This window comes from Lutra lutra, chromosome 2 (genome assembly GCF_902655055.1).
Source record: "Lutra lutra chromosome 2, mLutLut1.2, whole genome shotgun sequence".
NCBI classification, from domain to species: Eukaryota; Metazoa; Chordata; class Mammalia; order Carnivora; family Mustelidae; genus Lutra; species Lutra lutra.
Window position 1 is genome coordinate 119,976,456 of NC_062279.1, and position 16,573 is coordinate 119,993,028.

A 16,573-nucleotide genomic window follows, 5' to 3' on the forward strand; every position below is an offset into this window, starting at 1 on the left:
TTTTCCTTTACACCTTCCTAAGAGATGGCCTCTTATATGTGGGGTAAATCCTAAAACTCCTGAAATTCAAGCTCTTTAAAAGAGAATAGTGGGTGCCCCAAATTTGCTTGTCCTTTTTCTCTTTCATATCTTCCATCACTTCCCAGCTCTTCCTGTGCTCCAGCCTTCCTGAATCCCCTTCATTTCCTGAAATAAGCCATATGTCTAATACATGTTGCTTTCTCTACCCAGAACATTCCCTCCTCTGGGCCCACTCCAACTAATTGACCTGAAAAACCTGGCTAATGCTTCTCTTGCCCATGACCTTATTTGACCTACATTTACCAACCAAGCAGAGCCCTTACTTAGTATTTAAAAAATTGTTTATTTGCATGGTTGCATGGTTGCTTCTGTGCCTACAGCACCGTGACACACAGCATGTGTCCAACGCCTTCTGCTGAATGAATAAATTGATGTATATCTACATGCCAAATTTATAGATTTTTTGCTGTCTATATGTATATGTACATGGTTTTGTTTTCTCCTGGTTTCTTGGTCTGTCCTAGGGGTGCACTCTAGTGAAACAGAGTGATGTTTCCTTAAGGCAATATCCAAAAATGCAGGTGGGAATCAGATTGCTCAGATTTCACATATGATCGGATTTTAGGGGATATAAGCAGAGATTCCCTGGGGACTGACACTTCATTAACACTAAAACCTGCTCATCAAAAATGAGGAAAACAAACTATAATGTGAAAATATTTTTTCCCAATCCTCCTCCCCTACAATAGTTATATGTACATTGTTCAAGGTTCACTTCAGCCTCATCTGTGTACTTGGTCAAAATAAACCCAGTGGATATGGTAACATTAACCTAGAGGGGTGGTTGAAAAGAACATTTCTTGCCAGAAAGTACCGTCCTTGGCCTTGGTGACTTTTGGGTCTCCTTTATATAGTTCTCCCAATGCACACTCATCATTACAGCACAACATGGCACGATGGCTCTATGGAGTGGAAATGCTCTACCTTTGCATTTTTCATCACAATCCCTTTGCCTCTTCTGCTATGCAGTTTAACAGCAAACGGATTTTCAATTAGCTCCAGAGAACAGTGTGGTAACTTAGGAATTAACAACGGCTCTTCCGGAGAGCCCCCAGTTTGGTTTGAGAAAAAAGGAACTTGCACTAAGCCAGCCTGAGAAATAAGCTAGATATATTCTGTTACACATGCCCTCCTTACCTCACCTCCAGCCTTCTCACATGCACCATGTCAGAGTCTGGCTTGTAGTCAGGCTTTGTTTCCTGACAAGTCTTACTAGCTGCAATAACCCTCAGAGGAAAAGACATGTCAGTCCATGTTTCCGAGTGGAATCTGAAGAGTCCTCATTTCTCAAGTGACTAAGATATTACACAGAGGAAAATAATGAACAAAGAGAGATATGGTGAAGAAAAAGGACCAAGGAACTACCAGTCACAGGTTTGTAACTCTCATGTGAGTTGATGATAATTCTCTCAAAACTATTCTAAGACAGATCATCACATTTCTATAAATGCTTGGAGGCATTCTTTGTCAGGTAAAATAAACATTTTTTTTTTAACTATCCTTTTAGAATGAAGGTTGAAACCCTATTTTGCTTCCTGAACCTGTTTGCACAAATTTTTAAGTGAGTGTGCTATCCAGGAAGGACTGAGAGCATCAACGGGGAATGCAAAGGTCTGACTGGAGTCAGCTCATTTGGACTCATAACTTGGCTTTACCATTCACCACTTGTGACTTTGGGCATGATCCTTAAGGCCTCTGAGGCTCAACTTCTACTTGTTGCTTTTTTTTCTTAATTTTTAAAAAATATTTTATTTATTTGTTAGAGAGTGAAAGACAAAGAGACAAAGGGCACAACTAGGTTCCCCACTGAGCAAGGAGCCTGATGTGGGACTCAATTCCAGGACACCAGGATCATGACCTGAGCCAAAGGCAAATGTTTAACAGACTGAGCCATCCAGGCATCCCTCGACTTCCTCATTTGTAAAATGACAATTGTAATAGTGTCCTCCTCCTTGGGGCACAATTGTGTCCTCCTTGCTATCTTTGGTAATACATACAAAAGCTTAGATATTAATAATAATATGATCTTAAAGATAGGGATATCGATCATATTATTTCTGCAACAAATAATATGACAAAAAAGAAGGGCTATCAATCATTTAGATTTCACTTGGCTCTGAGTGGATGCCAAAGGGAAATAAGCAAAGGTCCCTGCTTCTAATGAAATTAATGTATACACACATGTGTGTGTGCGCACACACCTGCCTGTGAGAATTCAGAGGAGAGAGAGCTCATTCTCAGCCTTAATTGTTATGGAAAGAGCTTCAGTTTCTGCTGGGCCTTGAAGGGTGGGTAGGATTTTGGTAGGTGGTGGAAGCTGAGGTACACTGCTGTAATGTGAGCAACATAAACAGAACAGAGGTGGACAGACGCAAGTATGAAGGATTCTAACAAGCCCAATGTAACCAAAGTAGAGCTCATCTAACGTTGATTTGGATCAAATTGTGAAAGGCTTTACATTTCATAGCCAAAAATTTTGACTTTATTGCATAGGCCATAAGGGGCCACTGAAGACCCTTGAGAAAAGGAATTTTACATGATCAAAGTATCTTCTTCATAAAAAGAAACCTGGATATACACATTATGTACCACATGAGTGAGGTGGACAACTGCAATACCACCTAATAGATATAATGAAAAATAATATTTGAAATATTCAACAATTTAACCATCACTTCGTCTAGGGCACACAGAATGAAGCAGTCTCACTCCAATATTAATCATGCACTTGTCATCTCTATTTGGATGCATCTCTTTCTCCACTGGGTATAAAACCCATTTCCTGGTCTTCCACATAAAACCTGTTTTCCCCATCACATTCAGTGGCACCTTTCATGCTCCATGTTACAAATCTTAGAGTTGACATATTTGATTCCTCTTTCCCTCCCAACCTGTATCCAACTTATCAGAACATTCTGTAGGCACTTTGAAAGTATATCAGAAAGGAGAGCCCCGCATGGGCCCAAGAGCCTAGAGGCTTCCCAGTTCAACGAGAGAGCAGCAAAGGTGAAGTAAACGTACCTTTTAGTAACTTTTTCAAAATGGGAACTTTAGTGTTTGTGTCCTGACTTTATTCATGTACACAATTTCAGAGAACGTCCAGTCGTGGCTGAAATCTGTCTCTGTGTCATATCCTACTTCCACGTTTACTAGTTATGTGAACTTGGACAAGGTGCTTATGCTTAGCAGCTCTGAAGTGATCAAGCCACGCTCATCCCGTAGACGCAATAACCTACAAGCCTCTGTGCTTCTGCTCTTGCACCTCCCCTCATCTATTATCAATATAGGAGCTATTGTGGATCTTTAAAAATATGTCATTTCATGACACCTCTCTGCACAGAACACTCAGAGTGAAAGTAGAACTCCACAGAGGGGCCCACAAGGCCCTCACCTGCTCTTCTCTGACTTCTTTCTCACTGTTCTTCCCTCTGCTCGCTCTGCCCTGTGTCCTGTCCTCACTGCTTCTCCATGAACCTGGCAGGCACATTCCTTGTTCTCCCTGCCAAGAACTACCTTTCCCCTAATATCCACAGGGTTCACCCCCTCACCTTCAACAGGTGATTGTTTAAATGTCTGCTGTTTCTTGAGTTCCTACTTGACCTCCTGATTTAAAGTTGCCCTCCCTCCCAGCACTTTCTATCTATCTACCTTCCCTGCTATATTTTTCCATACCGCTGTGTATAATACAATATAGATTTTTCTTCTTTGTGGCTTCCCACCATTAGAATGTAAACTTCATGATAATAATTTTTGTCTGTTGTGTTCATTCCATGTTTCTCAAATCTAAGATCATGCTAATTATTTTAGTGCCTACTCAAGGACACGTAATGCTCAGACACACATAAAGTCTCCTTGCTACCCAAAATTAAATCAAGAATGTTCCTGAATCAGCTATCTTCAGAAGAGATTATAAAAGATCTAAGGATCAAAACCTTCAACTTCTTAGCCTCCAAACTAGGAAATCACCTCTCCTTCAGACCCCAAATTTGGGCTTGGACTAGGAGAGTCAGGTGAGGGAGGTGTCCCAAATTCCACAACATCATGGGGGAGGGGCTTTGGTTTTGTCCTTCCAGCTTCTGACTCTGAAGCAATTCTTTCAGGCAGCTTAGACTGTTGCTTGAAGTCTGTTCTCTCTATATACTTTTAGTGTTTGGTGCATATCAGATACATCCTAGGGCAAAGTGGTTTCTACTGGTTAGTCTGTAGTCTTTATGCAACTGCAGACTCTATGCGACTTCCACATCTGAGGGTTTCTCAGCACAGCACAGAGCAGCCAGCAATCTGAGGCAGCTGGACCATCAGCCCTCCCTGTGAAGGCAGCCCTGGTTCTTCACAGCCATTAGTTATTTCCTCCTTGGTGATGCCAGGGTGCTTTGTGAGGCATCAACTCCAGCAATTACAGTAAAACAGTCATTATTTTTACGTACCTTTCCCTTCTGAGAGGCTGGAAGCTTCTTCAATATTTATCACTTGAACGTTGGGTACTAACAGTACCTTCAGACCCCAGAATAGTGAAACCATCCATTTTTATTGAATGTATTTGTTTATGCATGAGTCTTCAGTAGGCAATTATAGCACACCTCCACTTCTAAGAATACAGCCCGGAGGAGAATGACCACAGTCACACAAAGCTATATATTCTGCCTCCAAATCAAAAAAGATCGAGTAGGGGTATCAACCATTTTTTAAAAACTGTTTTATTTCTGTGTATTTTCTTTTTATTCATTTTATAGGTAAATATTTTATCCTTCTCTATTTTAGTTATATGATCTCTCTATATACTTGCCTCCATATAAATCCCGATTTAAGTTTTTTTCTCTCTTTTTTTTTAAAGATTTTATTTATTTATTTGACAGAGAGAAATCACAAGTAGGCAGAGAGGCAGGCAGAGAGAGAGGAGGAAGCAGGCTCCCTGCTGAGCAGAAAGCCCGATGTGGGGCTTGAACCCAGGACCTGGGATCATGACCTGAGCTGAAGGCAGCGGCTCAACCCACTGAGCCACCCAGGCGCCCCAAGTTTTTTTCCTCTTAATCTTGGTTACTATTTAATAATAAACAATAAAAATAATTGTACATGCTATGTGGGAATTTTTTAAAGGCATAAATGTGGTCTTCAATAACATTTCCTACATTTGCACAGTGCTTTAGTACATCCTATGAGGTAAGTTAATATCTTGATTAACTCATGATCCCTCCAAATAGGCGCTGCTCTTTGTTTTCTGTAACTAATCCTTTCTTTGCTTGGTTAATGAGATCTTCTGCCTCCAGGGCTGATTAAGTTTGCCATTAAATGCAAAGAGAAAAACGGTCCCTGTTCAACCTTTGATTTTCTTGTGTTGTTGTTTTTTAAGATTTTATTTATTTGCTTGTCAGAGAGAGAGAGAGCACAAGCAGGGGAAGCAGCAGGCAGAGGGAGAAGCAGTCTCCCCACTGAGCAAAAAGCTCTATGCCAGGACTCAGTTCCCAGACCCCAGGAGCATGGCCTCAGCCAAAGGCAGACACTTAACTGACTGAGTCACCAAGATGTACCTAACCTTTGGTTTTCAAAATAGACTCTCCAAACTCCAGGGACCATATTGAAGACCAAAACTTTGAATTGCAAAAGCTAATTTTTTTTTCCTGAAAATTATCTTTAAAAGCTTTTTAAAGATGAATTCCTCTTGTGCAGTTTACTTTGAAATGCCTCAAAAAATAACACAGATTAATGCATACAAAGAGGGATGAGTAGGTAGATAGACACGTGGTAAATAAGTATAGTAAAAGGTTGGTGGCAACATTTAGGTGGTGGATATACCAGTGTATATCATAAAATCCTTTCAACTTGGCTATATATTTGAAACTTTCAGAATAAAATGCTTGAGAAAAAGACAGAATCTAGGCATAAACCTTTTGCCATTAAGAACTGATAGAAAAGATGGTAGTTGAGAAGTCAATATAACCTTTTCCTTATCTCTCACACTCCCACCCCCTCCCTGAAGAATAGATTTCAAGGTTTCATGGCCTGAGGGAAAATGAGAAAAGATCAGGGAATAAGAGTATCTGGGTCGTTGTGAGGGCTCCGGAAGAAATGGAGCTCCACTCCCCTGCTTCTACGGACTCATCCATCATCTATCCAAGTGCTCCGATTGTGGCTAAGAGCAGAGACAGCTTCAGCCTCATCCCCTGGGTTAAGCCTGGAGAAGGGGCCAGATCTGAAGAGAATTTCTCCATACCACCATGGTACCCAGCTGAGACTTTGTGGCATGTCTAGGTCTTGAGACAGCTCAACATCAAAGTGCTATGGAAGCAGAACCAGATATTTCCTACATTTCTGAGAAGAATGAAAAAGTGGTTAACTGAGAAGTTTGCAGTATTTACCATATATATGGCCCCGAGGATAAAAGGTGAAATGAGTGCCATGGAAGCTTCACTGACTGCCACCAAGGATATGGGCCAATGAAAAGACCATAAGGAGGAGCTTACATTAGTGCCAATGGTATTGTAGGATGGTGGATTTTTGTAGCCTAAATGCTTTCACCCTAAACTTGCCAGAAAATACAAGACATTTTTATTTGCTATTTCTGACAATCCTCCCCCACCTTGATTACTTCACAAAATCGGCTGCACAGACCTTATGTGCCATTATGGGGAGAAGGAGGGAGATGAGAGAAGGCCTGCAATGTCAATTGCCAGAGAAAACAATGAAGTGGCTGACATTTTCTGTAGCCAAGCAGATTACTTTATCTTGTAAGAGAAAGGATGGGGTCCTAGACTGAAACTAAGTTCAGTTCAGAAAGCAAAAATATATATATTTTGCATACATGAGTTCTGTGGTTTGGAACATTATATTTGCTTTAATTTGAACTTTATAACAACCCTATGAGGTTGTCAGGAGAGTTATCTTTGATGATAAGAAGGATTAAGTTGAAATTCAGAGATGTTAAGTGCATTGGCCATGGTCATTGTATGACATGTGGGTAGTTGAACCCTTACCAGAGTTAACTTAACCCCCCATGTTTATTCCCCATGAAGAACCTTTTATCTATATGGGCAAGACATGAATAACACAGCTGAAAATTATTGGACAAAACATCATTCAGGAGCCCGAGCCATTAAGGAATAGAATTCGGGAAAGTTTCAAGGTCATTGAGCGTTCTTGAGGGCTAGATATGAATTGGCTTGACCTTGGAGATTATATCCAAACAAAATCGTACCAGTTTCCACCACCACTTACCTAGAGATTAACTTCTACTATGAATAACTAGTCATCGGCAAAGAGAAATTTAGCTTCCAAATCCTATAATCCTACTTGAATTAAATTTTTTTTCTCTTCTCAGTAAGAACATTAATTCCTTATCACGCTATATCAGTGCAGATCACTTTATTTTTCTCATACTTTGCTCTTGTGTTTCCTCATCTTCATTCATGTATGCATTCTTATAACAACTATTTATTGATTATGGGTTATGGATTGGGTACTGTGCTAACTATAGAAATAAAGATGAACAAAACAGACAGGTCTTTCACATATTTTCTGGTTTTTTAATATCAATCTGAAGATCCAAGGGACCACTCCTTTGAGGATGGAAGCGCTTCTGTGTCATTTCATAATCAATAAGTAATTAGCTTGGACATTTCAGGTAAAAGAGATTACTTCCTTCCTGAGACAATACATACCAACATCATATGCATAAATGTGGATACTATGTTTTAAATAAAAATTATAAGTTATTTTTATATAAAAATTATATATAATTAAGAAAAAGCATATGTATATAAAGATGATGCTTGGAGGGGTGCCTGGTTGGCTCAGTCCATTAAGTGTCTGACTCTTGGTTTGGGTTCAGGTCGTTATCTCAGGATTCTAAGATCCAGCCCCACATCAGGTGCCACATTTAGTGAGGAGCCTGCTTGAGATTCTCTGTCTCCCTCTCCTTGTGACCCTCCCCCCCCAAAATAAATAATACATTAAAAAAAATTACATAGCCATCACTGCTGAAATTAGATAGTGGGATTCAAAGAAGAAGCTAGTTATTATTTGAGAAAAATATAAAAATAAAAAGATTGGGGGAGCTCAAGATCATCCTACTAGCGTAAAAATAATGAAGAAGAAGAAGATGATGATGACGGTGATGACGGCAATAATGCTCATTTAGCCCTTTATATTTACAAACTGCTTTCACATTTTCACTTACTTTATATTTTTATCACTATCCATTTTACAAATGAGAAAACAATATTTTGGTCTTCAAAATTGCATTTTGATAAAGAATACTAGTTTAGCTTTAAAAAAAGGGAAATAAGGAAAGGGAAACTATTTTTTTTTCAACAATGTGGTTACAGAAAACGTGTGTTAACTTACTGTAGTTTGTAGGAAGTTTTTCTTTTATAATATTTCCAAGAGTCATAAGTTTATATTACTCTCTGAATCATCAAAAGAATTTTCCCAGGGCCTTTTATTTTGGGAAGAATGTCCAGATCTAGAATTTGTTCTTAGTTACCGGGAAATCCTTCCTCAGCTTAAGCCAAAGTTACTGAAAGCCAATTTCAGGTGCTGCCTCTTATTTAAAAACAGAAAAAAAAAAAAAAAAGAGGAAAAGGAAGACAAATCCAAAGACAAGACAAACTTCTTAAACAAATTCAATTCTAGTGGATCTTTTTACAATTTGGATAGCTTTTCTTCTTACTCTTACTTACTTACTCTTCTTACTCCCAAATTGCATCTTTATTTCCAAGGGTTACAATAAATTCCAAGAATTTATTTCTATATTTTTTGGACAAATACATTTCAATTCTCCTCCCCCTTTCCATTGTAATTTAAGACTGACAATTACAGTGTCACAAAAGAATGTTCATACATTAATTTTCTTATAGTATTAGGACCATGTCTTGGTTTAGTGTCACTTCTATTTTTAACATTCATTTTGGAATATGGATATTATTCTCACTTAGACCATATTGTTTTAAATATTTATTTATATATTTGAGAGAAAGAGACAGAGAGACAGTGCATGCATGCATGTTAGTTGGGGGAGGGACAGAATCTTAAGCAGACTCTCCGCTGAGCATGGAGCCCCACTTGGGGCTTGATCTCATGATCCAGGAAATCATGTCCCATGAGATGATGACCCATGAGATGATGACCTGAGCTGATACCAAGAGTCTGAGCCACTCAGACACCTGTCACTTAGGCAATTATTTTTCTTTTGCCTACCAGACATTCAATGCTCTTTGCTTGCCAACTGTCTATTTCAACTCTCCCAAATATTAAAGAATGCTCTTATACTTCTGGAGTTCCTCATGTTCATCAATAACGTATCTGTTTCCTCACAGCAATGAGTCAGTCTGTTCATTTTCTTGAGTGAAAAAGGGAACTTGACATATGTCTTGGGGCCTTTCATTAAATAATATTTCTTTCATTCAGCTACACTTTTTCCTATCTCTTAAGCTATAAAGAAATTTATTTTCTGCTCCTGGAAAGGGAGTCTACTGTACTGATCTTATGGTTACTTCATTCAGTGGAAAATGAGAGACACCCTCCATAGTCTCACTGTCACTGGCTAACCCTTGTCTTACACCAAAAATAAATTTTCATATACTTCTTTCAGTCCTATAGATATCTCAGTGAGAATGCGAAAGTTTTTGTTTTGTTTTGAATGTAGGATTCCCTCCTGTAGAGTGCTATTGGATAAATAGTAATTCAGCTGAGATTCCAACTGGAAACTAAACTGTGTTCACTCAAGCAATGAAATTTTTGAAGATACCTTCAGACGACGACTGAGGAAGATGTGTTTGAAGTCTGTTGGGATGCAGAGAGACTCCCAAGGGTTGTTCTTGGGAAACTTTTCTCAAAGAGAGAGTGAAAGCACAGTTTTTTGTTGTTGTTGTTTGTTTGTTTTTTCTTTGTCAAATATTTTATTGGGGGAAGTTCACATATTCTGACCCTGTCTTAGGCCAGAGGATGACAAGAAGGTGACAGGAGCACTGGGACCCTGAAATGGCTTAGATGGAAGCTCCAAGAACCATGTCCAAAAGTCTGTTCCTCAATGACTCAGTTTCCCCTTCATGAAATGGGAGAAGTATATTCCCTTCTGGGTCTGAATCACTGTTTGAGAAGATAAAAGTGGGGCAAAAGCCACAAGAAAGAATTTCCCCACTCCCAGAACCTACTCTGAAGCTCCTACCTCACACCATGGAGCCACAAAAAGGGAATCTGGAAAATGAGGGTAAAGATAGCCATATTTAAGTGTTGTTGTAGATCTCAAACATAATATAAAATACCTCCATGCCTATCATGGTAGTTGACCTACAAATACTAGATTCTCTCCCTATTGTTTTGTTCTAAATATAAGTAGGGACTAGATCCTGGAGGATTTTATGTATTAAGCCAAGGCATTTGGACTTTATGATGTAGGTAAGATCTACTTTTAAGTTCTAAGGACTTGCACATTAGCAAGATCCATATTGGTAAATATGAATTAATGTGGAATAAAACTTAAGAAGGGTGACTAGGCATCTCCTGGGGATAGTCTAGGCAAGAGATAATGAATATCCAAACCATGACACAGTAGGAAGGGTGAAGGGAAAAAAATGAAGTCCAAAGATTGTACCAAGGCTTTTACCTTGAGGGTCCAGGGTGAAGACTGGCATTATTCTATGAATGCCTCCTGGGTTTGGACAGCTTGGTAGCCCTGGATTATACCCGAGTTTGGATAACTGGATAAAAAAAAAATGATCCATTCATTAGTGCAGGAAATGTAGAGAGGAAGAAGCAAGCAGTTTTAACAGGAAAGATGTTGAATTCATTTTGCAACTACTGAGTGAAATTGATGTGCATGAAGAAAAGAACTCCAAGTTTAGGAAGCTATATGCGTGTGGAGTCACTGGCATATATTTTGTAGTTTAATGAACCAAGGACTACGTATAGATCCCTGGGTAACACTAATACGACACAGGCACATTATATAAGTGAAGCCAGTGAAGGTGAACTAAGAGGAAAGATTGGAGAAAAAAAGTTGTATGTATGGGGAGGGAGGGATAATGAGAGATTGATTTTATAGCTGTTGATGGAGAAAGACATTTTTAAAAGGTTGAATTAGGAAATAGCATCAAATGCAAGAGAGAACAAGTGAAAAATCAGATGCAAAATGACCATTGGGTTTTTCAAGGCAGAGCTTATTAGTGATGTGATAAGGGGCTGAAAAGCTTTGAATGTTCCGATCAATAAGCTTGGATATGATGCGTAAGAATAAGTTAGAACATTATCCATAAAATAATATGGGATCTCACACATGTTTAAAAGTGGAGGAGTGCTAAGCATATTTTAAGCTGGTGAGAGGTGATGGGGTTACTGAAGATACAGGAGCCCAAATGCCATGGAGGGATTTGTCCTGTCACCGAGTGGTGATAGGACAAGTTCAGCTCTGTCCTCACAGCTATTCAGCAACTCACTGCAATTTTATTCCTCTCTTTCATCTCCCACTGTTCATGCCATACCTTCTGCAAATTCCTTAAATACTGGATCTCATCTCTCACCTTCTCACTTTCTCCAGATGTTTCTCTCCAGATCTCATACTTCTCAAGGAAAAACAAAAAACAAAACAAACAAACAAACAAAAAAAACACAGCAAAGTAAACGATCAGCTTGGAATCTGCAGCCCTTTGCCAGGATGTGTGGTGTGTAGGAAAATGAGCAAATTTCATCAGGGAAGTGATGGGAGAAGCAGTATGTTAAAGAAAGATAACAAGTTTTGGGTAAGTCCCCCAAAGAGGGGGAACTAATTACCAAGAGGATGATGATGAGTATGTAGAAGAGGTCTTTACCATATGAGGAGAAATCCAGAGGACAAAGTGAACAGAGTTGGGAGGAAGTCAGTCATGAGCAAATGGGTCTCAGGGGCTGATAATCAAAACATATGAGGATCAGGGTACTGGAGGGGATTCAACTGTTGTCATAAAGTAGACAAGAAAGCTACTTGAGAAAAGCATACATTTCCATGAAGGAGGAAAATCCTAACTGGGAATTAGAGATGGTATGTATGAGGGTTCAGAGGAAGAGGTGAGATGAGAAGGGGAGAAATAAGCCTTCCATGGCTCTAACCATCCACAGACATTCATTTCTTACTTTAAAAATAGGTACTACTTGGGGCGCCTCGGTGGTTCAGTGGGTTAAGCATCCGACTCTTGATTTCGGCTCAGGTCATGATCTCGGGACTGTGAAATTGAGCCCCACAGCCCAGTTTCGTGCTTAGTGAGGAGTCTGCTTGAAATGTTCTCTTTCGCTCTGAGCCTCTCCCTCACTTGCGCATTCTCTCTTTCTCTCTCTAAAATAAATAAGTAAATCTTGAAAAAAAGAAAAGATACTGTTTCGTCAGGGACAAGTGAGTTTCTAAACAGGAAAAAGTATGTAGATGCCAGACACACACAATTCTATGTTTATTAAATGAATGAAAAAAGAGGTAGAGGGGTATCTGCAGCATATTCTTAAAGTGAAAACAGGTAGGTTCAACGAACTGGGTAGGTCTGTGTGTGTGTGTGTGAAAAAGAGAGACACAGAGAGATCCCAAATGCTAAGAGATGTTCTCTGGGAGTGGTGGGCCAAGAGATTTCACTGAGGTCTGGAGTTTAAACCTTATTTAATTCCAGGGTCTCCTTTAAGAGAAAAAGATATAAGTGTATGAAAGCAACTTAGGTGCATAATTAAATATTTGTCTATGAGATCCAAGCTATAAAAATCTCTGTATGATTTTTATAGTTGAAAAGATCATTAGAAATGGTTTCTAATCAGGAGGACTACAGAGCTTGAGTTCGTGTGGTCATTTATAATGCATTTCAAGAAAGTCATCCTCAAGATTCCTAGCCTGACCTTACCCTTGAATTTTATTTGCTTCTATGAAGCACCATAGAAAAGTATCCTGAAACAAGAAGAAATTCATAGTTGGACAACTCCTTTTATTTGGAAAGCCTGTTTTTTCTTTTAAAAAACAGACAATGTAGAGTGCGTGGGTGCTCAGTCAGTCAAGAGTCTGCCTTCAGCTCAGGTTATGATCCCAGGGTCCTGGGATGGAGCCCTGCGTTGGGTTCCCTGCTCAGTGGAGAGTCTGCTTCTCCTTCTCCCTCTTTCACTCCGCCTGCTTGTGCTCTCTCTCTCTCAAATAAGTAAAATCTTTAAAATTTTTTTAAATGTTAAAAAAAGACAATGAATTGTACTGATTTTAGTAATCCAATGTAAGAATGTTTACACAAATTGGGTGACTTACTCCCCAAAAAAGAGATGTTGCTGTATTCGACATTCTTTTTTTATAGCCTGAGCTTGTCCTCACTTCCCTGTAGCAACACTTGCCTGCCTGGCATCACACTTTAAATGGGAAAGTGTTTCTGCTGAAGGGTTTCCTCAGTAACAGGAAGTGACTGTGTAAGAGAGGTTTTATAGTGGTTGACTTTATCCTCTCAGTCATCAAGGAAGTACATTACTGTAAATGATTTGGAGACTGTCCCCATAAATTCTTCTGGGTGAACACACTGTTGAAGGGTGTTTTGAGAAAACGTAGAAAAAAAAGGTAGTTTCTTACCTTTAGGGAACATGAATTTCTGTGACTTGGTGTAGCTCCCAGGGTCATCCCTTTAAGATCGGGAGAAGCATTCCTCTCGATCAGATCTCGGATTTTATTGTCCAATTCCATGCTTTCACATCTGCGCAGGGGGGAACGGGAAAGGCACATTTTATAAAGCCAATTAAAAATTATTTAAGGGTACAATGAGTTTTCAATGGCATGGAGGTATACAGTACCTTTCTAGAATCTCCCAATCTCTGACCTCATTTTGTATTAGTCCATGCCATTAGAGCACTTCAAGGAACACGGGAGTTTAATTTTCACTTTCTTGCACATTTATACAAAATGATAAAGTAAGATGCAGACAAGTTTAGGCATTTTCACAGTCTGATAACAATAACCAGAACGGAGCACTCACAGTGAACCAGGTGACCTGCAGTTTCTTACTCAGTGGCATAAGAGTCCATTGAGGTATCACCCATCACCGCATTTTACAGTTAAGCAAACTTGGATTTAGGAAATTAACCAACTTACAAATTTATGCAAAGTCAAACGCTGGCAGGGCCAAGAGAAAACTCAGATCTATAGGATTCTATAGCCTCTGTGTGTGCATGTGCCTGTGCATGTCTGTTTTATTTTTTTTTTTTTTTACTTTTTTACTATTTTATTTTTCATTTGTCCCTTCCAGTTATGTTGAGCAATAATTGTCATAGATTACTGTATAAGTTAAAGTATGATGGTTTGATTTACATATATTGTGAAATGATTACCACGATAGGGTCAGCTAATATCCATCTTCTCATATAGATACAATAAAAAAAAAGAAACATTTCTCCTTGTGGTGAGAACTCTTATGAGCTACTCTCTTAACAACTTTCCCATACATCCTACAGCAGTGTTAGCTCTAGTCATCATACTGTACATGGCATCTCTAGTCCTTACTTATCTTATAACTGCATATTTGTACCTTTTGACCACCTTCCAACAGTTGGCACTTCCCCCACCTGCTCTGGTAACCACAAATCTGATCTCTTTTTCTGAGAGTTTGGTGGGGGTTTTCTCATCTTGTGTTTTTTTGTTTTACTTTGTTTCGTTTTGTTGTTAGATTCCACATATAAGTGAGATCACATAGTACATACATTATTTATCTTTCGCTGTCTGACTTATTTCACTCAGCATAATGCTTTTAAGGTCCATCCATGTTGTCACAAATAGTTGTATTTCCTTTCCTGACTGAATGATATTCTATTGTATAGGGGCAGCTGAATGGCTCAGTTGGTTAAGCGTCTGCCTTTAGCTCAGTTCATGATCTTAGGGTCCTGGGATCAAGACCCACGCCTGTCTCCCTGCCTTCCCACTCTCCCTTGCTTGTGCTCTCTCTTTCCCTCTCTCTCTCTCAAATAAATAATATCTTTAAAAAATTATATATATATATATATATATATATATATATATATACACACACACACACACACACACACACACACACACACACACACATCCCCACCATTACTTCCTTATCTATTCATCACTGATGGACAGTTAGGTAGTTTCCATGTCTTGGTTATTATCAATGATGATATAAAGCCTGTTTCTTAACCATTCTTGCTATATGTTTGCAATTAACCTGAGAACAAATGCCTAAGCAATTATTTGCTACCAAATGGAAGTATTATATTAGAGTCAAAAATTAATTACCTTAAAGAGAATCTAGTCCAATGGTTATCATTTATGAGAACTAGAACGAATTGCTCACCTTCCCATGACCATTAGTTAATAACACCAAGATTTAAACTAGATTTTCTTTTCTTTTTTTTTTTTAATTTTATTTATTTGACAGAGAGAGAGAGAGAGAGAGCACAAGCAGGGGGAGTGGCAGGCAGAGGGAGAGGCAGGGTCCCCATTGAGAAGGGAGCCCAATGTGGGATTCCATCTCAGGACTCTGGGATCATGACCTGAGCTGAAGGCAGACACTTAATGACTGAGCCACCCAGGCACCCTGACCTTCATATTTATATTTATTCTTTTTTTCAGGCTGTGAACTTATACCTCATGCACCACATATGATGTCACTATATGTTACAAGCTACTGGGTCTAGGGTAAAATTCTTCATGGCCCAAACTGTTACATATGCAGGACATTGAGTCTGCAATTGTTTCCCACAACCCTCTGAGAAGAGTTTTCAGACCTAATCTGAACCAGACTTGCCTATCACCAGCTCACAATACTTTCTGTCACAACATCCCTCTGTGGCAAACATGTTCCTAAGCCCTTTCAGACCCCAGACAGGATCACCACTTTGGTATGACCCGTTAACAACTTCCCAGCCCCAAGATGATCTAGCTCCCTTGCTATGTTTCTGAGCTCATCTTCTCTTCCCCTCCTACCTGTTTGTTTGTTTGTTTTGTTTTTTTAAATCTTCCATGCACTCTTGCCCCATCACAGGGTACAGAACATGCTAAGCACAAAGCCCACTCTGGGGACTTGGTGTTTGCTATTACTTCCACAAAACCTGCTCCCCACTGCTACTCAGGTCCTGCCTCAAAAATCACTTTAACAAGAAAACCTCTTCTGACTAATGCATCTGAAATAGCTTTTTCATACCCATCACTACTATCCCTTAATTCTGTTTCATTTTCTTCTTAGAATTTTCTATTATTTTGATTTCTTATTTATTTGCTGTTCCCTCTGACACCCACAGAGTTCCCATATATGCCCCAGAAAAGAAGGACCTTTGATTTTATTCAGCTGCTCTGCTCCTGGGCACATAACACGAGCTCAATAAATATTTGTCATTAAATAAATGTGACTCTGTGATAAAATTTAACTCACAACACCTAAACTTAACATTAAATCTAGCCACTAAATTATGATGCTTATTTAAAATGTATGTGAATAACCTCAAACTCATAAGACTGATAAAGTTGAGACATAAATCATGAAGCAAGGAAACACTAACA

The 16,573-nt window shown here is 39.1% G+C and overlaps 1 protein-coding gene across 1 annotated transcript in view; it reads right to left on the bottom strand.

Annotated features, from left to right (window-relative positions):
• The window catches only part of TNIP3 (TNFAIP3 interacting protein 3), a 100,598-nt gene that overhangs the window by 36,725 nt on the left and 47,300 nt on the right, over positions 1-16,573 (bottom strand). Inside the window, exon 3 of the mRNA XM_047718345.1 lies at positions 13,631-13,751. Coding sequence (XP_047574301.1) covers positions 13,631-13,751 — 121 coding nt within the window. The remainder of the gene's footprint in view (positions 1-13,630; positions 13,752-16,573) is intronic.